The sequence below is a fragment of the Mastigoproctus giganteus genome, chromosome 11 (genome assembly GCF_048544385.1).
Source record: "Mastigoproctus giganteus isolate SK-2022 chromosome 11, ASM4854438v1, whole genome shotgun sequence".
Classification (NCBI taxonomy): Eukaryota; Metazoa; Arthropoda; class Arachnida; order Uropygi; family Thelyphonidae; genus Mastigoproctus; species Mastigoproctus giganteus.
In genome coordinates, this window is record NC_143585.1 from 28,307,035 (window position 1) to 28,332,834 (window position 25,800).

At 38.4% G+C, this 25,800-nt stretch overlaps 1 protein-coding gene across 2 annotated transcripts in view; it reads right to left on the reverse strand.

Annotated features, from left to right (window-relative positions):
* LOC150077839 (peflin-like) overlaps positions 1-25,800 on the reverse strand; it is a 54,866-nt gene that overhangs the window by 17,031 nt on the left and 12,035 nt on the right. For both annotated transcript variants that reach the window (XM_090384846.1, XM_090384844.1), the window contains exon 2: positions 3,429-3,578. In XM_090384846.1, the coding sequence (XP_090240972.1) occupies positions 3,429-3,576 (148 nt within the window). In that variant the 5' untranslated portion in view covers positions 3,577-3,578. The remainder of the gene's footprint in view (positions 1-3,428; positions 3,579-25,800) is intronic.

The window sequence follows — 25,800 nt, forward strand, 5'->3', positions numbered from 1 at the left end:
TTACCAAGAGAGGCTTAAGTTCTGCAAATTGCAACGGCTGGAGACTAGGCACCTGCAAGGTGATCTGATTGAGGTGTATAAGGCCTTGAATGGGTTGAGCACACTGAATTCTGATGGGCTTCTTCCACTTGCTCAGATTACGAACCTAAGGGGGCATAAATCCAAATTGAGGAACGACAGTGGTAGAATAGATGTGCGGAAATTGCCTTTAGCCAGCAGCAGGTGGTTAATTGCTGGAACAAACTTCCATCTGTTGTTGTGGAAGTTGATAGCTTAAATAAATTCAAGGAGGAACTGGACAAACTTTTAGAGGGAATGGTTGTGTGATTTTTTTTTTTTTTTTTTTTTTTTGACATGTTACATAAGCTCATATGCTTGCTTTCTTGCATCACATGCCTCTATTACTATTACTATCCATATCAACAAAAACAATCATTTTTGAGGCAAATTCTATGCAGCAGCAAAGGGACTTGATAATTTTGGTGGCACAACAAGTTGGTGTTATAGATTTATGAAGCAAAATGACTTAGCTATAAGGACACAAACAAGAATAGCCCAGAAAATGCCAGTACAATATGAAAACAAAATCCTGGAATTTCCGAGATTTATAATTAATGCTAGGAAGCACACAAACTACGAGGTTGGCCAAATTGGTAATACTGATGAAGTATCTATAACATTTGATGTACTCTCAAATTGAAGTGTGGATGTTAAAGGTACAAAATCAGTAACTGTAAAGACATCACACCACAAAAAGAAACACTATCATGATGTTCTGCCTTAATGTGATGATGGAGCAAAATTTCCACCTCTCCTCATATTTAAGGGAATATCAAACGAAAAAATTCCACCAGATATTTTTGTCCATGTTCATTCTAGGGGTTAGATGGATGAAGATAGTCAAATTATGGCTGAAAAAAGTGTGTGGTCATGGCATCCTGGAGGCCTTCTCAAGAAACCAGTCCTACTAGCGTGGGACCAATTTTGCACACATAAAACAGAGGCCACAGAGAGAAGGGTGGAAAATTTTAAAACAAAATTTTTTGAAATTCTAGGTACACTTATTGGCCAACTACAAGCCACTGGATGTTTCTGTTAACAAGCCCTTTAAAGCTTTCATGAAAGTAGAATGGTCTAAATGGATAAAGGCACCCCAACATAACTTAACACCTACTGGTTGTATGAAGAGACCAACAATTTCTCAGATATGCCAATGGGTAAAAAATCCTTGGGATGCAGTAAAGATAGACAGTTGTGAAGTCATTTAGGGAATTTTTTTCCCTAAATAATCTTTGCTAAATACCATCAGTAATGCCTTAAATAGACAGACAGAAGATGATATTTTGTTTAATGAGTTCTTTAATTTTACTTTATACAAATAATAGTTCACTATCAGACAGCAGTGACCATTAGGAAGAATGTGATGATCATCCTGATAAGGATGACAACACTGATGGATTTCTGGGTTTTGAAGATGATAAAAATTTGATTTTTTTCTCTTTATTGCCCCATTTTCTTATTGTTCCTTAAAAATGAATTAGAATACAAGGGTTTAGAGTCAAACAAAGTTAACTACAAAATCATTTTGTAGTTGATGTTTTTGTAATTAGCCAAAAAAAGTCAGTCATTTGACATTTTCTTGGTTTAATGGAAATGTACTTACAGCCTAAGCTAACTTGTAAAATACTAGAGAGATACAGTTCTATGACATGATATGCAATGTTATTTGTATAAAGTAAAATTAAAGTTATCGCAAAAACAAAATGCAATTTTGTAGTTAACATTGTTTGACACTAAACCCTCGAATAATATTTTTGTATATGAGTTTTGAGATGATTAAAATATATTGGGCTCACCTAATTATGTATGGTATTATAAAAATAATAATGTGCAACAAAATGCTTTTATTTTAAAAGAATTAGCAGTAATGTGATATGTGCAATAAAATAAATCAGTTCATTGCTCAAAAATGTTATATTATTTTTTTTTCCCTAAATAATCTTTGCTAAATTATGGGTTTGTCTTATATGGTGGGAAATACAATAAATATGTATCATATTTTCACTTATTTTAAAATTACTTTAAAAAATATTTTTTTAAAAAAATGATACTCTAAAGGCTCATAAGTGAAAAAAATTCACCCTGACTGGTAATTTTAAACTTTTTTGTGTGGCTACACAAGGGTTATATAAGACTGCAAGTGATATTGACAGAGAAATTAAATAGACAGTTTTGAAGTAAATTTCTGTGTTAGGCTAATCACAGGGAATGTTTTGTTCCCTCCAAAGGTCAATTATGCTTGGTTGTATGTGCCCAACTTAGAGATGAATATTATTATATAGTTTAGCCTAAGTTGCTAATATATTTTTAAATTGCATAGCATCATTCCAACAGGCAAATTTGCTATGCATTTAAAAATCTGGGACACTGCCAGGACAGCCGTTTCAGAGCTTACTGGCTTCTTATCAGCTGGAAAATGGCCTCAATTAGCAAACTTATGCTGAACAAGTGAACAATTGTATGTTGTCTAAGTGAACAGCCAAGCAGTGTATGGAAGAAACTTTCATTTAAACACGTAACAACAGTTACATGTGTGTACTTCCAATAACTGGATCGTGCTAACCTTATGTAATATTATTATATAGGATTACAGAGGATATAAAGGCAGAAATTAAATACAGACAGGTTTAAAGCACATTACTATTCTAGGCCAATTACAGGGAACATTCTGTTCCCTCCAAAGATGAATTAAGCTTGGTCTTAAGTTCAACTTGTAATGCAGCGATGCATTAATCTAATGTAGTAATGTGTTTCAAACCTGTCTGTATTTAATTTCTGCATTAATATCTCATGCAATCCTATATATTAATACTGCATCGGGTTAGCACAACCCGGTGTACTAATAGAGGCCACCTGCTGATGAGAAGTCAGTAAGTAAGCTTCAAAATTACAGCAGTCCTGGCATTGTTTCTCAGATTTTAAATGCATAGTGGATTCACTTATTGGGTGATACTATGCAATTTGAAAGGATATTAGCAACTTGGAATGAACCATTGATAATGGCATTTGTCTTGAAGTTTGGCATAAGACCACACTTAATTGATCTTGGATTATAATTAGTACCATATGGTGATGGATGCTGAACTGCACCAGGACCTAAACCTGCATCTCCCGTGGCTACTGGGTATGGATAGGCTAATGGGCCAATTAAGCTTGGTCTTATGCCCAAGCACATTACTGCATTAGGCCAATCTGTATTGTCCCACAATTCAAATAATCTTCAATGAAATATTAAACAATAGGTAGAATAATAAATCTCAAAATTAAAATTCCTACAAAAAAAAAAAAAAAACTTTTTTCCAATAAAAGGGCATCTTTAATTATACAATTATTGGCATATTATAGCATTAAATATACAAAACAATTACCCTGCTGCATTCTAGAACCATATGGAGATGCATAACCACCAGCAGGTTGCTGATATGGATTATAACCAGTACCATATGGTGAGGGACGCTGAACAGCACCAGGACCTAAACCTGCACCTCCCATGGCTCCTGGGTATGGATAGGACATTTCTGATAACAGAAAAAGGAAAAATATTCTAAAACAATTTTTACCAATAGAAAAAATTAATCAAAAATAATAAATAGCAAGCATGAGAACCATTTTAATAACAGTCCAAAACTTTATACATGCAAACAAGTGGGGAAGGCTCAGTCACTAGCAAATTCCATTAAAAAGTTAACTTGTATTGCTTACTCTTAGATTTTTTTTTCACCCATTTCAACCAAATGCAGGAAAAACACTTCATACAGTTCTGTATTTTAAAAGAATAGCAAGTGATAGCAGCATTTTAAGAGAATGCTGCAAACTGAAATGTTCATTAAATTAATATTTTAAATTCAATTGAAGAGACCTCTTTTGCAAGGAATTTTGTTACTAAGAAAAAGTGAGGAAAAATTAATTTTATGTTAATAATTATTAATAAAGGAGGTAAGGAATAAAATTAATTAGCTTCAAACTAAATTTTCTGTACGTTCAGCTTTGCTGCTGAAAAACAGGTGGTGGATATTCCTTTTCCTCTCCACTCTCACAAGGCCTTTAAAATGAACTGAATTCTGAGATGAATAATGTTGAAGACTATACACATATTCAAGACAAAATTTCAATAGTTTGTTTAAATTTCAAATTTAAAATATTGCTGAAAACAACCACTAATGATTTACTATTTTCTTAATATGAAGTAGCCAAATCAAGTTTTGAAATTCAAATTGTTAAAATTATGTCCTACATCATCTAAAAATAATTTCTTTAAGATATTTTTCTTTTAGATATAAAAAATAATTTATTTTAGATATTTTTCAAAGATAACTTAGAAAAATATCATTGGTGATCACAGAATTTTATTTCCAAGATCCATTTATCTCCCAATACATATATACAGTATTTATATTCCATTTGTATTTAAATCTCACGATACACATTAAAACATTTGTTCCCAAGATAAATAAAAAAGATTTTACATAAATAAGATATATAATACAAGATAAACACGGAATATTTAAGAATACTATGGAAATACACAAACCAGAAGTATTAGCATAGTATACACCCTTTGGAATATGGCACCAAACAATTCAGAAATTTTAAGAAAGCAGTCCAGCACTTGTATAAATGATCACATTTGTCTTTAAAATCCATGTAAAAAATCTCATTTGTTTTTTAAGAGTATGAGAAAAAAAAAAGTGAAATTTTTTTCTATATAAAATGCTTGTAGGACTATTTCAACCTCTATGGTCTTAACAGATAATTAAGACCACTGTATTACAAATGCAATGGTCTTAATTCCCAAATCAAATGTGTCTTTGCAAAGAGTTACCCTGGTATTGCACTACTTTCAAATAGATGGCATCTCCAAATGGTTAACTGACTATTTTTTAAAAAGATGGGATGTTTTGACAGCCTGGTTCAAGGCAAACTGGTCTCATTTGCAAGTAGTGTCTCTAGTGACAATAAACTGATAAAACAGTTGTAAAGAATTTGCTATCTGTTAAAGTGGTGCAATACCAGGGCAACTCATTACAAAGACAAGTTCGTTCTTCTGTTCTTCTGTGATAATCCATTGCATCATTCATACAGTGTAAATCCTTCTGGTTGCAAAAACACATGAAAGGACAACATAATCATTGTAAATGTTTATAGATATAAAAGTTCAGATGTTTGTGCTTAATATTTGTTGAAATGTGATCCTCTAAAATAACCACTAGGTATATCTCTCTAAAATCTGTAAACTTTTAAAATCCAGCAATTTCAATCCCCAAAGGGGCTTGATTTTAAAGAGTTTGCTATATTATATTGGCAAATGATGCAAAGCAGCAAACTTATACAGCATTGGCCCAAACAAAAAACAAAAAAAAACTACCCAGCTCATTTGACCATCCCCTCTAATAATTTATCAAATGCTTCCTTAAATTTATTCCAACAGTCCACTTCTACAACACCAGAGATGGAAGTTTATTCCAACAACCAATTACTCCCTGCTTGAATGCAAATTTTTGCAAACTTATCTTGCAGCCACTGTTTTTCAATTTAAATTAATGTTCCCTTATATGTGTTGTTTAAGAAAGAGTAAAAATGCTATAAGCATTTACTTTGCTCAATCCATTTTAAGCCTTAAACAATTTAATAAGGTCTCCTTGTAGGTGCCTGGTTTCCAAGCACTGCAATTTACTAAACTGAAGTCCCTCATGGTAGTGTGAATACCCTTTTATGTCCTTGACTAATCATGTCACTCTTCTCTGCAAGAATTCCAACAGTTCCACAGCTTTCTTAAAATGAGGCTTTCAGAACTGTATGCAGTGCTCAAGATGCAGTCTAAACTACTTTTTATGATGAAAAATCACCTCCTTATTCTTGCTGCCAAAATTTTGGTATATATAATTCACAGAATCCCATTAACTGCTCTAGCAGCCAGTCTGCACTGCTCAGAAAACTTCATGTTGAACTGTACAATTAAATCCTGTCTTTCATTCTCCACCACCTCGAGTGTGGTAACAACTAAATGGTATATTATTTCTGGGATTACTGTGCCCATACAGTACCTTGAATTTTTCAATGTTAAACTTAAATTGCTACTTCTCAGCCTCCCTGCCTAATTTTTCTAGGTCTTAATTTATTCTTTTTTCTTTCCTAATTTTTCGAAAATAAACTTCCTCTCCCATTTCCAAACTTCATTTTAAGAAGGATACAGACCTGTTCAGAAGAGTGCAGGGAAGATTAACAAGCCTACATGAGAGCACAAAACAGTCTTCTTAGCAAGAAAAACTGAGGTTCAGTAAATTGCTTCCAGATCTGTTGAAATGCATAAGGCTTTAAAAGCATTGAGTAAACAAAATGTTGATGGCATCTTTACTCCTCGGATCACATCAAGGGAACTTACTCCTCGGATCACATCAAGGGAACATAAACTTCTTTTAAGTATTTATTACTAAGCATTCAGTAATTTCTTCACTGAGTTACCTCTAGAGATAATTCTGTGGAGGAATTGCTATTTTTACAGTTGATAGATGGGGGAGAGGAATGGCTTCGAATATGTAAACTGGCTTGGAAACTTAACATTTTGGTTAGGGTTTGTAAGTAAAATGAATGAGGGAGGTATATTCATTATTAATATAGACAAGACTAGGAACAACAAAAAATATAAAATTTTAGGAAGTAACAGAAGGCTGAATGAAATTCATAACGTGTGCCTCTGGGCAGCAAGCTGTACTTCATTAGAATAAATTATTTGCCAAGGTGAGGGTGAAATTCAAAACAGAACTGGTGGGTTACTTTTTAGTAGTGAGTGATTGGAGGAGGGAGCAATTGTTAAAAAAAATGCCATTTCCTTTCATCATTTAGATATTCTAATGTTAACATATATTATCCTACTAAAAAAGTCTTCATACACCCCTCTGATTGCAACAAACTGTGTGCAGTATGAAACACAGAAATATTTTGATCTAAAAAGGTGATTGGAAATTTGCTCAGAATTCATTTCAAAACAACGAGCACACAAAAAGACCTAACAAAGTTTGAGGGATATGACAGTTGGATATCACATAGGGTAAATGCCTGTAATTACTATTATTTAAATGGAAGTCCAGAGGTACACTGCCCAAGACATTCCTTGACATGGCCGGTTACCTCATCTCACTATCAGATCCTAGCAATTCTGAGTTTGGAACTGTGAACACCCTCAGGCGAACTTGTAATGTCCCCACAGATGTAGAGAACTGTAAAACAAACTTTCACGGAACAGCCAACAGAGTACGAGCCTTTAATAAAAAAAAAAAAAAAGGCAAATCACACAATCAATTGGCAAAATGCAAGACACACCAACCCTAGACTATGGATCTATGGTAATTGGTCCTGTGGAGTGATAGGTCACATTACATACTCTTAGTTTCACTGACCTGCTTGAGTATGGAGGATTCCTGGAGAGTGCATACTACCCAAGTGCACTATTCCAACTGTGAAGGTGAGAGCACGTGGTGCCATAGTCTAAAAGTGTTTTGTGTGGTATGGATTAGGTACATGTGTACTTTGGTGCCTCCGTAGCCAGGTGGGAAGGAGCAGCAGTGCGTAGCACACGCTTCTTGATTAGACCGCAGTTTGAGCCTGTGACCACCAAATATGGAGGATGCAGAAAGATCAGGGAATGACCACCGCATATCCCCGGAGCAATATGGCCTTAGTTGCTAATGCTCCCAAAAACCAAACAACTAACAAACATGTGTACATGTATAGGGCAGCACCTAGAACATCTGTTCAACTCTGCCTCGTGTTTCTGTGAAGAGAAGAATCAACTGTAAATGGGCCAGAAATGCGTCAATGTAGGTTTCTGTGCATTCTGTGTGTATTTTGTTGTTATGTTCTGGCCACTTGGCTACCCAGAAGCATCAATCACCTGGACAGATGATTCTGGGTACTCGTCCACACCACAGGAAGGTGGGCCAGTTCCAGTAGAGCACAACGTCTCAAAAGAGACTCTGACCCACCTAATGATGCCAAAAGGTGGGCCAGGATCCTCTGGGGCCCATTCCAGAGGAAAAGAAAGGAGAAAGAGGAGGAAAAAAAAACAAAAACCCAACCCGTGGTGCTAGTTGAGATAAAATAAAATATATAAAAAAAAAATACATTAGTGAGAGAGGAAAAAAAAAAAAAGACACTGGGATAAAAAAAATAATAATAACAAACAAATAATAAAAAAAAGAAAAAAGATGCTGGTGCTGGTAAGAAAAAAAAAGAAAAAAGAAAAGAAAAGTAGTCTTCAATAAGTACTCTTGTATCCAGGATAATTCAGATGTGGAATTGGTGACCTTTAGGATCAGTACAATGACAATTGCATACATGAACCATAGAAGAAAATATATCGAATTTTGATGCAATTATGCTTAATTCATGAGTAGTCCAGCACTGCACAGAAATTTTTGAGTGTTCCCTGAAAGTACATGTTTTGTCAACCAGGATAACAGAGAAACAAACTATTGTCCCACTTACACAGGTGTATTTGGTGGATTCTTTTGGTACGCTACTCTGGCGTTGAGTCTCTTTCTGCGAGCAAACACTTCGGAGGCAAAGTTCTGAAGATCTGAGAGATTGTTCTTATTCTTCAGAAGCAATTTTTCTTGCCCTAGAGAGAGAGAGAAAGAAAGAGAGAGATCTGGAATGTCAGTTCGGAGCTTCACCCTAAGATCACTGTAGATTACACAGTTCAGCAGGTGACTCCAATCTTCTATATTCCTGCAGCTGCAGAGATTGGTGTGATGCAAGCGAAACTGACAGAGTTTTTGATTGAGAGAGAGAGCCATGTCCAGTTACCAGAAAGGAAGTTTCCATAGTTAAGGAGCACCAGGTTTTAACCGATTTAGAGAGTAAGAAGGTCACATCAGGTAGGAATTTTCTTGTGGCTGCTCCAAGTGGGATGGTGTCCCATCTAGTCTGCCCGATGCTAATTAGCTCGTTAAAGCATCTGGATTTCTCTTTTTTTTAGACCAGGTAATTCTGAAAGTATTTGTTTTTTGTGTCGAAAGCAGAGGCCAGGATAGATGACAAATAGATCCAACAGAAAGGACCCTGCAATAACTTGCGTGTGTGTGTGTGTGTGTGTGTGTGTGTGTGTGTGTGTGTGTGTGTGTGTGTGTGTGTGTGTGTGTGTGGTATGGGTGTTTATGGGCGCATTAGCTGCTATGGCTATAGTGCGCCTATTCGTATGAATATTAAAAAATAATCCAGTTTAAATTAGTTTCAGTTCTGAAGCCTATTTATAAAAGATGATACAATCCAATTTGTTTTAAAAAGCAGAAAAGCGCGTTAACATTTGCATCCTCTCCAATGATATGATGTAAAGTCAATGGTTCTCGACGATTAGCCAGATTTTGAAATATTGCATCTCGATGTTGTTGATACTGTGGACAGTCAATCAGAATGTGTTTGACAGTTAGATATTCTAAGCAGTGTGGACACTGAGGAGGATCATCGCCCATTAGTAGATGGAGGTGAGTCAGATGGGTGTGTCCTATTCTCATTCGTGTGAGTACCACTTCTTCCCGCCGCACTGTCTGATTGCTGGATTGCCAGAACTTTGGGTATTGTTTCAGCTGGAAAAGTTTGTTATTCGTTTGGTTATGCCATAATTCTGTCCACTGTGCATGGCATGCTGCTTGAATTAAGATATTATAATCGGGCGCTGGAATAGGGACAGAAGTTAGGTCTGAACTTGGACTTTTGGCAAATATATCAGCCACTTCATTTCCTTTTATGCCTGAATGTGCTGGAATCCAGCAAAACTTGTTGACGATGATATGATAAATCTGCAATAACAAACTCCTGATTTTCATTACAATATGGTGATTCTTTTGAGATGTATTCTGCATTGCTTTAATTGAGCTGAGAGAGTCAGTATAAACTATATATTTTGCAGATGGATGTAGAGTCAAATTTTCTAGAGCTAACTGTATTGCATACAGTTCTGCTGAAAAGTTGCTATACTCAGGTGGAAGAGAAGCTGATATGATAGCAGAGGGAAACACTGCTGCTGCTGCTCCAACAGTTGAAAGAGATTTGGAACCATCCGTATATATCGGCAAGAAGTCAGCATAGGTTTGAATATGGCTAGCATGGAGTTGTTGCACAGTCACTGCCGGTAGGCAATTCTTTCCCCATTGAAGAAAATAGGTATCAGAGGTCAGTTGAGGAAAGGTGGTCCATGGTGGATGAGAGTAATTCTTTATCTGTTGCCTATTGTGGAGAGGAACATTCCAGTTCTGTGATATTTCAAGGAGCCGTAGGCCAGCCGGTTGGATTTTACTTGGTTTATTTCTATAGAGATTAACTAGTGATTGATTAAAAAGGTATGGCTGAATAGGATGCAAAAGGCAAGTCTGTATTTTGGCTGCATATTTAAGTAGTAACATTTTTCTACGAAGATGCAAAGGGGGCTCATTAGCTTCAATGTATAGACTCTGAGTTGGAGATGTCCTGTATGCACCAATTGCAATCCACAATGCATTATGTTGAATAGGATCCAGCCAGCGTAGCACACTCCTTTGGGCAGAATCATAAACTGGAGCACCATAATCTAAACGGGATCTAATCAGTGCTCTATATAAGAGCAGCAAAGTTGTACGATCTGCTCCCCAAGAGAGGGCAGATAAAGCTCTTAGCATGTTGATCTTTTTAAGACAGGCAGTACGTATTAATTTAACATGCTCTAAGAAGTTGAGCTTACTGTCCAGGATTAGTCCCAAGAATTTCATATTGCTGGCAATCGGAATGGTGGAATTTGAAATCCGAAGTTCAGGATCTACATGCAATTTGCGTTGACAGCAAAAGTGGATCGCAACTGTTTTCTGTTGGGAAAGACGATATCCATTGAGCTCAGCCCACTTTTGAACTTTATTGAGGGACATCTGCAATTGCCTTTTGATAGATCTCATGTTCTGAGAATGGCAAGAAATAGCGAGATCGTCAGCGTAAAGGTAAGCCTCTACAGTATTTGGGAGTACTTTTGTAATGGAATCAATTTTAAGGGCAAACAAGGTTGCATTCAAAACTGATCCTTGTGGTACTCCTTCTTCCTGCGAGAATGTAGCAGAAAGGGAATTTTGATATCTCACCTGGAAAGATCGGCTCTTGAGGAAGTTCCTAATAAATATGGGTAGGTTGCCTCGTAGACCAAGATTATATAGGTCACTGAGAATGCCATACCGCCAGGTAGTATCAAATGCCTTCTCTATATCAATGGAGACCATGACAAGGTGTTCGTTTTTCACAAAGGCATTGCGAATTTCAGATTCCGCCTTGATCATCAGATCTAGGGATGACCTGTTTTTGCGAAAGCCATGTTGACAATTACTCAGTAGATGTTGAGTTTCAATGATCCAAGTGAGTCGACTATGGATCATTTTTTCAAGAATTTTACCAAGGCAACTTGACAGAGATATTGGTCTGTAACTATTAGAACTGGAGGGATCTTTTACAGGTTTCAAAAACGCCAAAACTGTAGCATGGTGCCAAGAGGTTGGATAAATATTTTCCAGGAAGATCCGGTTAAAAAAGATTAGAAGCAGTTGTAAGTTTTTCTCATCGAGATGCTGCAGCATGACATAATATATGCCATCTGGCCCAGAGGCACTGTTTCGTGTTGTTCTGATGGCCTGTAAAAGTTCACAATATTGCAGAGGCTGATTATATGGAAGTGACAGTGAGGTTCGAAAGTTGATAGGTCTCTGTTCGTTGGCAGTCTTAATTTTCTGGAATTTGAGTATAGTTTGATGCAGCCGATATTTGAGCAAAAGTTTTGCCCAAGGCATTGGCTATATCTAGAGGAGCAGAGAGTTCTTGCCCATTGCAGGAGAGAATTGGGGAAGGAACAGCTGGAAACTTCCCAGAAAGCTGCCTAATTTTTTTCCATATTAGTCTGGAGTCAGTGTTCCTATTGATAGTTGATGCGAACCTAGTCCAAGAATCTTTCTTGGCCTGCTTTTGAATGTAACGCGCCTTTGCCCTTAGTTTCTTGTAGCTAATTAGATTAGCTGTGGTTGGAGGTCGACGGAATAAATTAAATGCTTTATTTTTTTCCTTCTTTGCTTTTGTGCACTCTTCGTTCCACCAGTAGTTGAAATGCTGTCGGGACGGGGGATTTGATAACGGAGTTGAGTACTTAGTTGCAACTAAAAGGCGGGATGTAATATAATCAGTAACTTCATCTATGGGGTGTAGTTGAATAGTTTTTTTGTCAAGAGTGATTGCTGACTGAAATTTGGCCCAATTGGCTTTAGAGAATTTCCATTTCCTGCAGGGCTGTTTTAATTGTGGTTGTGTAGTCAACAGATTACAAACAATTGGAAAATGATCACTGCCCATGGGATCATCCAGAGTGGACCATTGCATAGCTGAAAACAGTATCGGGGAGCAAATCGATAGGTCAATGGCAGAAGTCTGTCCATTCGGTAACTATATATGGGTGTGCGAGCCACTGTTAAGAAGAGTGAGGTTTTCTTTTTCCAGTAAAGTTTCAATCAGTCGGCTGCGTCTGTCTAATTTAGATGAACCCCATAAAGGGTGGTGGCCATTGAAATCCCCTAGCAGGCAGATAGGGGAGGGTAGCTGTAATAAAAGTTCTTTAAGATCATTATAAGAGTAAGTATGATTTGGTGGGAGATAAACTGAGACTAGAGTTAATGCAGTCTGAGTAATCAGACGCACAGCGACAGCTTCGATTTGGGTTTGGAGAGTGATTTGCCTAGCTGGAATCCTTGCACTAATTAAAATAGCTACACCACCACGAGCAGAATTGGATGTATTCCGATCTCGTCTATAGACCGAGTAGTTTTTTATGGAAATGGAAATTTGAGTAGTTAAATAGGTTTCTTGCAGGCAGAAACCAACTGGAGAGTAGCGATTAATTAAGTAACGGATGTCGTCAATGTTTCCACGAAAGCCTCTGCAATTCCATTGCAAGATGTTAGGCATTACTTAAATTTAGAAGAAGAAGCTGTACCTGATGTGGCTGCCTTATGACGTTCTGGCTTTGGTTTGTCTCTTTTTGGAAAGGAAGGGCGACCAGTGTCCATCTCTTCTTCTGCAAATATTTCCAGAATTGGATCTTCCTGTTTGGATGGGTACTCTGACTCCATCGATGTGTCCCGAGTAATCTTTTTTGAAGTCGAACTATCATTATTTGTAGTAGTGGCATTCACTGGCGGAGATTGAGATTTTTCTGGTATTGTGAGAGGCGTATTATTTGCTTGGTCTGAGTGCTTAACGGCACTGGACTGTTGCTGAGAGAGGACAGCCCGAGCCCAGTCAGAGATGGAAGTGTTTGAAGGAATGGTAACATCGGTTTGTGTGGCAATGGTTTGATATTTTTTTGCAATATTGGCATAGGTACGGTTAGGCATACTGGGTGAAATTAATTTTTTTGCCTCTTGGTAACTAACTCTGTTTTCAACTTTATATTTTACAATTTTTTTCTCTGTTTTCCACCTCTCACACGTCTTAGAGTAGGCAGGATGGTTCCCTTTGCAGTTGGGACATATCATTTCTTTCACCAAACTCACTTTGAATGTGATCGGAGGATCCACAGTTGGGACAAACTGGGTTGCTTCTGCATGTCGTTTGAGAGTGGCCATACTTTTGGCATTTATAACATCTCAACGGATTTGGTATGAAAGGACGAGTGCGGCAAAGTAGATATCCAGCTTTTACTGATGAGGGCAGGTTTGGACTGTTGAAGGTAAGAATGATATTTCTGGTAGGTGTGAGAATATTGTCTTTTTTTATCATTATTCTTTTTACAGCTATTACATTTTGTTCCTGAAGCTCTTCTTTAATTTCTTCCTCCGTCACATTCATCAGGTCCCAACTAGATATTACACCCTTTGATGTATTTAGGGTTGCATGTGGAGTTACTTTCACTGGAATACCAGCGAAAGTTGTCTTTTTTAGTAATTTCTGAGTGCCTGCTATTTAGAGTTTCAATAAGTAAGTCCCCTGATTGCAGTCTCTTAACCGTCTTGGGAGACCCTGCAATACTTTCCAGATGTTTTTGAATTAAAAAGGGGGATAGCTTACTGAGAGGCTGTTCAGATAGTGAGTGCATTATTAAGAATGCAGGTAAGTCTGTCGCTGAGGGATTGGTTTCCAACCTCTTTGCTTGCGACGAATCATGGTCATGGTTATTTTCTGTGTTTGGCCGACAGCTTGACGGCTCTAAAGGTGGAAACATATTTTGTTCCATGTTGGCTCCTCTTAGCCCCTAGCAGATGGACTTTTCTGCCAAGGTTACCGGCCCCGCCACGGGGAGGCAGGAGCAGTGCCTGGTGTGACCAAGCAAAAAGTAGTAAGTGGTTAGTAGTAAAATAGAAGAAATAAAGAAAGGTGTCTTTCCTTTCTTGCTCTGTACAAGTGTTTTTGTTACAAGAGCTGTTTTTAAATGAATAAATTTATTAACGTCAAGAACGTAAAATAACTGTAGATCACTTTTGGGAAATCGCAGTAATAGCACAGAGAAATCGCTCAGTCACATTCGCTTGGCACCCGGGGCCACAATAACTTGCACTGCAGTGGTTGAAACTGTTCTACAGACTCTGAGAATAGAGAGGAGCATGCTCTGCTGGATGGAATTCAGTTTTAACCTCATTTTGGAATTGGTGGCCCGATGAAAACAAGCTCCTGCTGCATAGGTGACTATGGGTAGGAAAAACAGCATTATAGTAGGGAAAGAGTGACTTCCTAGAGAGACTCGACTCCCCTCTGGAAATTCTAATAATTGACCCTGTGAATTTTTTGATTTTAGTACTTATGTGAATCAGATGAGGATAGAAGGAAAGCTTATGGTCAATAAAGACCCCAAGGAGTTTTGCATCAGTGACTATAGGGAGCCACTTGCCAAATATTTTGACTTGGGGAGGCCGCCTGAGATCCAACTTGGATTTAAAAAGCATCTTTTTTTTGTTTTCACTGGATTAATTTTAAGTTTGTTAGCAAATGACCAGGTGGAAAGGTCAGTTAAAATCCGGTTTGCATTCACCTCCAAAACCGCACGAGAACTGCCCGAGACCACAATTGTCAGGTCATCGGCGAAAGCAAAAATTTTACAATACTGGAGAGAACAGCCCAGCCAGTCTTGAAGCACAATGTTCCAGATAAGGGGCCCCAGGAGGCACCCTCGAAAGACCTTCCTAGAGACTTGGAGAAATTTTGACTTGACAATTATTGAGCGGTCAGAGAAATAGCTTTGAAATAATTTGTACATATGAAAGGAGCATCTGGCAGACTGGAGATGTTTAAGGGCGCTGCCCCACCAGACAGTGTAGAAGGCGCCCTCAAAGTCAACCAAAATAGCTAGTTCAAATTTGGATTTAGAATTTACAATGTGCCAGACAAAGTCGGACAAGACCTCCTTGCAAGAATGACCTGGAGTGAAGCCATATTGACAGGCAGAAAAGAGATTCTGTTGTTGAAACAGAGCTGTTAGTCGAAGAGCCAAGGTTAGCAAGCAGCGCAATTGGTCTGTAGGCACGTGGATTTGAGGTAGGCTTATCTGGCTGTTTGATAAGACGGAGCAAAGAAACCTTCTAAACAGAGGGAAAGATGCCTTCCATGAGGCATTTATTGAAGAGCAAGGGCAAGTAGAGAAGTCTTAATTTTAACAGCTGGAGAATGAACACATATTCAATCATATCCATTCCTGGACATTTCTTCACGTTGATCTTCTTAACCACCAAGGTAAGTTCCTCTAGAGTAAATGGCTTGGTACATTCTTCAGTAGTGTACTTGTTATTTGCCTCCCGAATTGCCATATGCTCTGGAGAATCTTCAGAAGGATTATCCATAGGAAATAAGTTGTCAAGAATTTGGTTGATAGAGTCTGTCCAGTCAGAGATTTCATGAGTCTCAGTGGTAACAGTGCCGAGGAGGTAAATGTTCTCTCCCGAGCTATTTTGTACATGAGGCCCCATGGGTTTTTGCTGTTGGATTCTTTTACAAAGATGGTCCAGGTTTCTCTTTTTCTCATTGCAATTGCTTTACTAAAGGCATTCTTTTTGGCAATGTAGTCATTATATAATCGCATAACATCGTCGGCAGGCCAGTTGCTGTGTTGCTGATATAACCGTCGAGCATAGTGAACTAATTTTCAAAGAGTAGCAAAGTCCTAGGACCACCATGAGCGGACTTTAGAGCGGATGGTCTTCTTTGCTGATTTATAGGAGGCTTTTATAAGAGATCGTTGAATAAGTTTGGCTAAATTTTCTGCAGAAGTTAAGCTGAAGCTGTCTGGAGGGTTTGATGGAATGTTATTAGTGATAGAGGCATCAAAAGAGTCCCAGTCAATAGTTTTTGTGCAGAACCAGACGAAGTCTGGTGTTCTAGGTTAGTTGCAGTTGGTAGGTGCATCGACAGAGATGTGGAACACAATGGCTCTATGATCACTGAGTGTCCAATCTTGGATTGTAACCCAGTCACTGATGCGTGAATTTAAGTCACTGGTGGTGAGTGCAACGTCAATGTTTGACTCGCCAGTTGAGCTGCATTAGGTATAGAGTTGGCCTGGTCAATTATGGACTGCAAGATTGCGACTTAAAATCGAGTCCTCAAGAAGAAGACCTCGGGTGTCAGAAACAGCACTGAACCATAAATGGGACTTTGCATTGACATCCGAGGTAATGAGGATATTCCTAGAGCCGAGGAAGTTAAGCGCAAACTCCAAGAAGTTTAATGAGTCGTTGAAATCTGCAGAAGGGGGACAGTAGATTGACAAAAGATAGAAAGAGAGAGATGAGAAAGTGATTTGCACACAAGTAGCCAGTTTGTTGCAGAGACCATGGACAACAACAACATATAAATTTCTGTTTAAAATGATGGTGCATGTTTTAGGGTCTTGGGGCACAGGTGGTATCACTCGAGCATAAATGGAATAGCCCATAATCTTGGAGATATGTCCAAACTGACCCTTCGAGAAGCAGGGTACCTAGATAGAGATCACGTCCACAGCATTTTGCTCTGCAGCCAGCCGAATCTCATCCACGATGATTCGTGACCTATGTTCATTGATTTGAAGAACTTTAAGGTTTTGTGGAGTGCAGGAAAAAGACTGAGAGTGAAAACCATCAGAAGACATTTTATTTTGATTCACCTGAAATGTAGAGTTATTCGGGTTCTCTCCATCAGCAGTTCTGAGCCGTATCATTTCCAGGGCAGGTTATATCTCTCACCAAGTGCTGTGAAGCCCTCTTCTGCCTCTTACAGTTAATGCAGACAGGCTGCTCCTCTTTGTGTGGGCACTCTGCAATGACAGGCCCACTACGGGCACAGTGACTACAGATTGGAGAGCTGTGAGTGCAATGTTCTGTGGTGTGCCCATAGCCTAGGCAAAGAAAGCTTTTAGTTACTATCATAAATGCTCTAAACTTGTGGGAGCCACAGCCAAGGAACACCCATTCACAGGACAGTACTTTAAAGATCTTTGGTGTAAAGCTGACAACCATATGATTAGTCGAGGATGAGTTTGATTTGGTGTTGAACCGGAACGTAGTGCCCTCCTTTATTTCCTCGTATGAGAATCCTAAATCAATGAGGTTCTTAAAGTAAAGGTCCTCTAAGAAGTCCTCATTTGCATAGTCTTTGGGAATGCACAGAATATAATTGCAAGATCTGATCTTTTTGGAGCAGAAGTGGCAACGTCAGCAGCAGAGAGTAATGCAGAGGCGGAGACAGTATTGAGATCTTGCTTGGATGCAGTTTTCACGATGATTCCGCGATTTCTTATCACTCTGAGAGATTTTATTTTAACCATCTTGAAGTCACTTTCAAGCATTTTGCATACAAACTCCTTTACCTCATAGCTAGTTTTCAGTTTGCTGGTGTCATTGGCTCTCAGGAGGACATTCTGTAATAGTTGGGTTTTGGGGCCAAGTTGGAGTCTGTTTGAGGCTGTGGAAGGTTTGTTGGTACCAGAAGGTGGGGAAATGTCCTTCCTCAGAGCTTCTGCAAATGGAGTGGGATCTGGGATATATGAAGATGTAGGTAGGTTTATAGTGAAAGTGTCTAAGACTTTTTCAAGGACGATCACTCTGGATCATAGCTCATCATTGATAATGCATAGTTTCTCATCGATTAGCAGCTCCGTGGCTTGACCACAAGTCATGGATGTAGGTTGCTGCTGTTTCTGTGAGTCCATTTGCATTGCAATTAATAAAAGATATCTGTTCTTTATGCAGCTTAGAGATGATCTGGTGACAGTAGAGAGCATCCTCAAGACCCTTATTTTCTGCATTACAAGAATCGGAAAGAATTTCCAGCCTGGAGGAAGAACTGAGGCCAGAAGCAAATGCAAGGTCCAAAACAGATGTCACAACAGGAGTAGCTGGAGGGGAATCCTTGGAAGCACCAAGGTTGTTACCGGAAGAGTCAGCAACAGGACATCCAGAAGGACTTTCCACTGCCTCTAAAGACTAGCTTAACTTGTTCATCTGCAGAAGCAGCAGTCTCATACCGGGACAAAAGGAGCTTAAGTTTCTTCTTGCTCTTATTCTTTTTCTTCTTATGTGAAAGATGGGGAGTCCTCTGTGGCATCTTAGGTGGAAGAGAGGGAAAATTATCAGATTCATCCTCACCAGATGAAGAGGAGCTGTCATTAGACATCATTATTTGCACAAGCAATATAAATCAAACTGAATCAACAATAATTCTATAAGTCTAGTCCTGGGCTGTAACCTGTCTAAAAACTCCACAAATTTTCTGGAATACTGACTGCTTATTTTCTGAAAAAGCTCAATTAGTGGCACACACGAGTTATTTTATTTTATTATTTTCTTCTTTTTTACGTCAAGAAAGGCAGTATCCAGGAAAGAGAAGAGGCAGGGAGTAACAGTCTTGAAGCAATTAGTCAGGTTAGCAGCATGATGCGCAGACCAGTCTCGTAAGCCAGACTAGTGCAAAAAATAGGACAGAAATGTAAAATTTACACATTTGAAGTGATTAACGGAGGGCAAACTCACAACATGGTGGAACTGCTTGACCTTGTGATATAGCCTGGAGGCGGTGGGGAGTTGGCGTGCAGTAAAGGCCAAAAAATGCGAAAGTAAAATTCGGGCCTTGAAACAAGCAAATATGGCAAATATGAATATAGATAAGAAACAGATCATAATTACCTTAAGGTTTAGGGAAGCAATCTTCAACTATAGGTGCATAGTATGATCAGTCAGGTCACTAGACAAAAAAGTTGGTGTAACTCACATAATAACACATGAAAACACTGTAAACTTGAGGAGCACAAAATAAGGCAGCCTTCACAACGATGCACACGTGCAATATTTACACTGATCACTATGCACAGAACCATGAATGCTGCATCCCGCATTCATGTTCTGAACTATTTTTTTTTTGTCTTGCATTGTGACAAGTTTATGGAAGTGGCCTCTTTTTAACATGGCAATACTCCATATCACAAAAGCAAGAATTGTGAATGCATGGTTTGGAGACAACAGTATCAGAATATTGCAATGGCAAGTACAGATCTGACTTCAACCTGCTTATTTTGTATGAAATAGAATGTAGAATTAATGGGGAGGGGGGCAGACAAAAAAAGAGGGCCATATTGATTTTTCCTTAATTCTGCATTCTTCCATTTCATACAAAAGAACTCGATTGAAGTTTCTGTGCTTGACAAGATTTCAGTTATTGCTCAGACATAGCATGGGTTTATTAAGGAAAAATCTTGCCTGACCAGTCCAATTGGATAATACGATGTAGTCAGAAAGGAACCGGATGCAAAAAAATAATTTTGATATCATATACTTGGATTTTGGGAAAGATTTTGATACTGTTGCACATAAAACACTGCTGTACGAATTGGAGGAGTATGGCATTAGGGACAAATTGCTGTTATGGATAAAGGGCTGGCTGAGTGGGAGAAGACAGAGAATGGTAATCAATGGACACTGCTCTTTGTGGACTAATGTTATTAATGGAGTCCCCCAGGGTTCGGTGTTGGAACCATTGTTGTTTTTTATATTTATCAATGATATTGATGAAGGTATATCAGGCTTAACATCCAAGTTTGCAGAAGGTACAAAGGTTGGCAGGGTTGATCAGTGGCAGATCCAAAAAAAAAAAATGATGGGGGCACCATTTTATGCACTAGAATGGCAATCACATCAGTGCTGCCAACTGTAGTCAGTTGAAAATAGCTGAGACACAATACATAAAATCCTATGTTAATAATGAAAAAAATTTTTTTTGTAGATAAAGCGAACTTAAACGATTGGAGTATATTTTCTGAAAAACAACAGGGGGGGGAATGCCCTGGTGCCCTACCCTGAATCTGCCACTGGGGTTGATAATGACAGTAATGATGGGACACTGCTGCAACAGAATCTAGAAAAGTTGGGCAGATGGGCAAGATAGCAACTGAAGTTTAACATTAACAAATGCAAAGTACTGAATATGGATAGCAGTAACCTCAGAGTAACGTACCAACTGTGTGGTGGTACTACACTCAGGGTAGTGGAGAATGAAAAAGACCTGTGGGTAATTGTGCAGTCAGATATGAAGTTTACAGAGCAGTGCAGACAGGCCGCTAGAGCAGCTCATGGAATCATTATCAATGATATACAGGAACTTTTCTAGCAGGGACAAGAAGGTGATTATCCCTTGTATAAGGTAATGGTCAGTACTGCATACAAGTCTGGAGGCCTCATTTTAGGAAGGATATAGAGCTGCTGGAACGAGTACAGAAAAGGGAAATGAGATTGGTGAGGGGAACAAGGGGTGCTCTTAAGAAGAAAGGCTTCAGTTCTGCAAATTACAGCATCTGGAGACTAGGCACTTGTAAGGTAATCTGATTGAAGTGTATAAGGCTTTGAATGGTTTGAGCAAGCTCAATGCTGAGGATGTTTAGCATTAGCAAAGGCACATGATGCAAGAAAGCAAGCTTATATAGCATCAGCCAAAAAAAAAAAAAAAAACTAATTTCACCCATCCACTCACTCCAAATGTTTGTCTAGTGCTGAAATTGTCTATGTGAGGAAATTTGCCTTTATCCAGTGGGAGGTTTATTGGTGGGACAAGCTTCCATCTGTCGTTGTGGAGGTTGATAGCCTAATAGATTCAAGGAAGACCTGGACAAACTTTTGGAGTGAATGGATACGTTTTTTTTTTTTTTTTTTGGCTGACGCTGTATAAGCTTGGTTTCTTGAATCATATGCCACTGTTGATGCTTGTCACTGCAATGTTCTGATATTGTTCTATTCAAATCATGCACTCACAGATGCTCTAAATCAGGAGGAGAGCACAATGCTATTGACATTAGTAGAATGTTTTCAATGATACACGAAGCAGTCCCTTATGAAAGGCTGTACAAACTGCAGTGTGCTGGGCAGTGGCAAAAGTATAAATTCTGTTTGACAATACCAAATCAGGGAAATACTATCAGGCCTCTTGACTGCACAGGTTCCCTTGTGGTATGGTAGTCTTGCCACTGGTGCTGGGATTAGTGGGAAGATATTTAAGTGAATCAGAAACTAGCTGAGTAAAATGAGCAGATACTGAAGTTTAATGTAAGGTCACATGTCTGGGGAAAAGAATTCCTGCTCTTTGTCATTGGTTGAATTCTTTCCCAGATATATGAAATTTAAAGATGATTTATAATGAGAAGAATAGGTAAGGAAGAATAGGGAGGGAGGATTAGACCGGCAGGATTATTTAACAAGTACAAGTCAACGTTGAAAAAAAGCCATGAGTTAGGGTTGAATTTAGAAGTATCTGCAATTCTGCCAAGACACGACGAAAGAGAGTGTTTGATGAGAGCCTTTTCAATCAATTCGGCCCTGGAGAGATTGTGCAAGGCTTGTGGGATAGAATTTTTCTCAGCCTGGTCTGTGCTTGTTAACAGGAGAGACTGCTTCTACAGGGATGGGATACACTTAAATAGAAAGGGTGCAAGAATAATTGCTGATGCTATCAAGGCAGTGTTAGGTGGGTTAGAAAACTGCTAGCTTGGGGGGAGGATACACGGATTAATAGATTAACAGTAGCCACTAGCAGAAGTGAAAGTGATTCTTGCACTGCTTCTATTGGAATGTGCAGAAGCCTGGAAAACAAGGTGCAGGGGATTTCAGAGACTGCTGGGAGTCATTGTGAAACAAGTAAATACATGACCTGTGTTAGGGTAGCTAAGAATAGGAACAGGTGCATGTATACTTGCCTGTACACCAATGCTAGGAGTTTGGTAAATATATTTGATGAATTTGAGGTGTTGGTCAAAACATCAAAGGCAGATATAGTCAGAATATCAGAGACGTGGTGTCATACAGATATAAGGAATGCAGATCTGGAGTTTGGGGAGTGCAATGTGTACAGCAAGGATAGAAAGGGAGGAGGGGTTATGCTATTAGTTAATAAACACTAAATCTAAGGAAGTGCAGCCAGTTGACATGGGTGGACAGTGCAGTATCAAGTCAGTTTGGTGTGACACTGGGAAAGCAAATTTGAGAGTAGGAGTGTGTTATAGGTCTAACGATTCTGATGAGTATAATGAACAGCTGTACAGAGAAATAGAATGGGCCAGTAAATGGGCCAGATTGTCTTATAATGGGAGATTTTAATTTCCCAGATATTGACTGGAATTTGTGGGTTGGTCACTCGCACACTAGCAAGGCTTTTTTTGGATTTACTGGATGATCGTTTTCTAAAGTAGCATGTGCGGGAGGCAACTAGAGGGAGTAATAACCATGATCTGGTTATCAGTAGTGATTCTTCATGCATTAAGAATCTGTAGATAAAGGAGCCACTAGGTGGCAGTGATCACAGTGTGCTCATCTGGGATTTACTCAAAGAGGTAACTACCATCAGGGGTAAAGGGAAGAGTTTTTGCTTTCGTAAAGGTGACTATGCAGGTCTGAGACAGTTTTTAAATTCTATACAGTGGAACCAATTGATGATGTTACCAACAGCAAATTCTATATGTAAAGCATTAGAAGAATTAATCTTGGAGCTTTTCATACCAGCTAAGAAAATTGTTCAAGGTTTAGGCCTAAATGGATGTCAGATGAACTAATGAGACATATGGCAGAGAATAAAAATTCATGGGATACATATAAATTAATGGGTGACATGGAAGCCTACGATAGATATAAGCTGGTCTGTAACCAAGTCACAAAGGAGGCTAAGCAGGCAAAGGCACATTACAAGAAATCTTTGGCAAAGGATGCAAAGAAAAAAAAAGGGTTGCTCTTACAAAGAAAGGCTTAAGTTTTACAAATGACAGTATATAGAGACTAGGCACCTGCAATGTGATCTGATTGAAGTGTATAAGGCCTTGAATGGTTTGAGCAAGCTCAATGCTGATGGGATTCTTCCTCTTGCCCAGATTAATCGCTTGAGGGGACATAAATTCAAACTGAGGAAAGACAGTTATAGAATAGATGTGCAGAAGTTTGCCTTTAGCCAGCGGGTGGTTGATTGCTGGTACAAACTTCCATTTGTTGTTGTAGAAGTTGACAGCTTAAATAAATTCAAGGCAGAACTAGACAAACGTTTGGAGCGAATGGATTGGTGAAATTGGAAGGATTTTTTTTTTTTTTTTTCGGCTGATGCTGTACAAGCTTGCTTTCTTGTATCATACGCCTCTGCTAATGATTAAAATACAACTAGTCATGATGTCTCCTCATAGTGTATGCAGGCAGCCAGCAAAGCATGCACTAATTGATCTGTGCTAAAAAAGGAGAAGGATATTATTCCTCTTCATAAAATGACAGCAATATCACAACTAAAGCATTGTATTCAGACCCTACCAAAAAAAAGCAACTAGACTCGGTTAAGACTGCTAACGGTCATCCCTCTAAAGAGCATCTTACAATATTGCAGAAACTGAAGAACAGACTCTTAAGGAATGACCTGAGTTAGGTATTTAAGGATCTTAGAAACACCTAACTGATGTATGAATGAGGAATATATATTACTGCAGGCAGGCAGAACTAGAATTAGAAGGCATAAACAAAATTTTTGGGAAGCAACAGAAGATTACATCTCACGAAGTCCACCTTTTGGGCTGTGTTTTTAATCATTTAAATAAGTTACCTAACTGATGTATGAATGAGGAATATACATTACTGCAGGCAGGCAGAACTAGAATTAGAAGACAAACAAAATTTTTGGGAAGCAACAGAAGATTACATCTCACGAAGTGAGATATAATCTTCTGTTGGTTATTGAGGCAGAGAGTTTTTTTTTGGCTGATGAGAGAATGATGTAAAATGAGTAGCTTGCTTTGTTGAATTGAATGATCTGATTAATACTATTACAGTGAAAGGTGGGTTGGTATGCTAACTGTTTTTGAATGTTTTGATTATAACTGAAAGTGTCCACAACATTTTGTAAGATAATGTATAAAACACACATGCATACATAAAATTGTTCATTATATCTACTATGAAAGGAAAGTAGGATTGATTTAAAACATTAACTATATTCATCCTATTAGTACTAACCAAAGTTATGCTCTTAGTTAAAAGCACATCAAATTTACCACAGTGCATCCAGTTGACATGGATGGTCAGCGTAATGTTCAGTCAGTTTGGTGTGACATAAGCACTGGGAAATCAAAAAATGACAGTAAGAATGTTACAGGCCAAATGATTATGATGAGTACAACAAATAACTGTACAGAGAAATAGAGAGGGTCAGTAAATCAGAATACCTTATAATGGTGGATTTTAACTTTGCAGATATTGACTGGAACTTATTGTTGTTGTAATAGGGTTATAGGAGAATTAGCGACTATGGCTATATTGCTTTATGTATATTGTCTGTAAATTGCATGTGTTCTGTGATCAATTTTCTGTTTGCTAGATGAAAAACCTGAGGTTCCAGGAGGGAAAACCATGCTACCCTCGCCTGAGACTGTTAACTCTGCCACGTTGTGAAAAAGGGGCATAAAAATTCCTCATGTCATTGACAGTACTCAAACTCAAGTTTTTTCCACCCGGTGTGGGGAGGACGGTGATTCTATCAACTGTGCTACCCACATGGGTACTGGAACTTGTGGACTGGTCACTCACATACTAGCAAGTCTTCAGTGGATTTATTGAATGACTTTTCTACAGCAGCATGTTAGAGGGGACAACACAAGAGGGCAATATTCTTGATCTGATTATTAGCAGCAATTCTTCATGCATTAAGAATCTACAGATAAACAAACCACTAGGGGACAGTGATCACAGTGTATTGATGTATGATTTACTTAAAGATGCAACTACCATCAAGGATAAAGGGAAGAGTTTTTGCTTTTGTAAAGCAAACTATAGTGGTCCCACAGTTTTTTAATTCTATACAGTGGAACAAACTAATGATGTTACTAACACAAATTCTAATTGTTAACCATTCAGGTAAATAATCAGGGCTTTTCATACCAACTAAGAAATACTGTTCAAGGCTTAGAACTAAATTGATGTCAGAAGAACTACTGACACATGTGGCAGAGAAGAAAAATGCATGGGATGTTATAAATTATCAGGTGATACAGAAGCCTATGGTAGATATAAACTAGTCTGCAATCATGTCACAAAGGAGGTTAGGCAAGCTAAGCAGATCATGAGAAGTTGCTAGCAAGGAATGCAAAGACTTATTTACTTATATTAAGAGTACAACTATGGGTTGATGATCCTTCTCAGGTTGAAGAATAGGTAGACTGAATAGGTATTTTGAGAGACTGAATAGGTATTTTGCATCTACATTCACACATTAGGAATT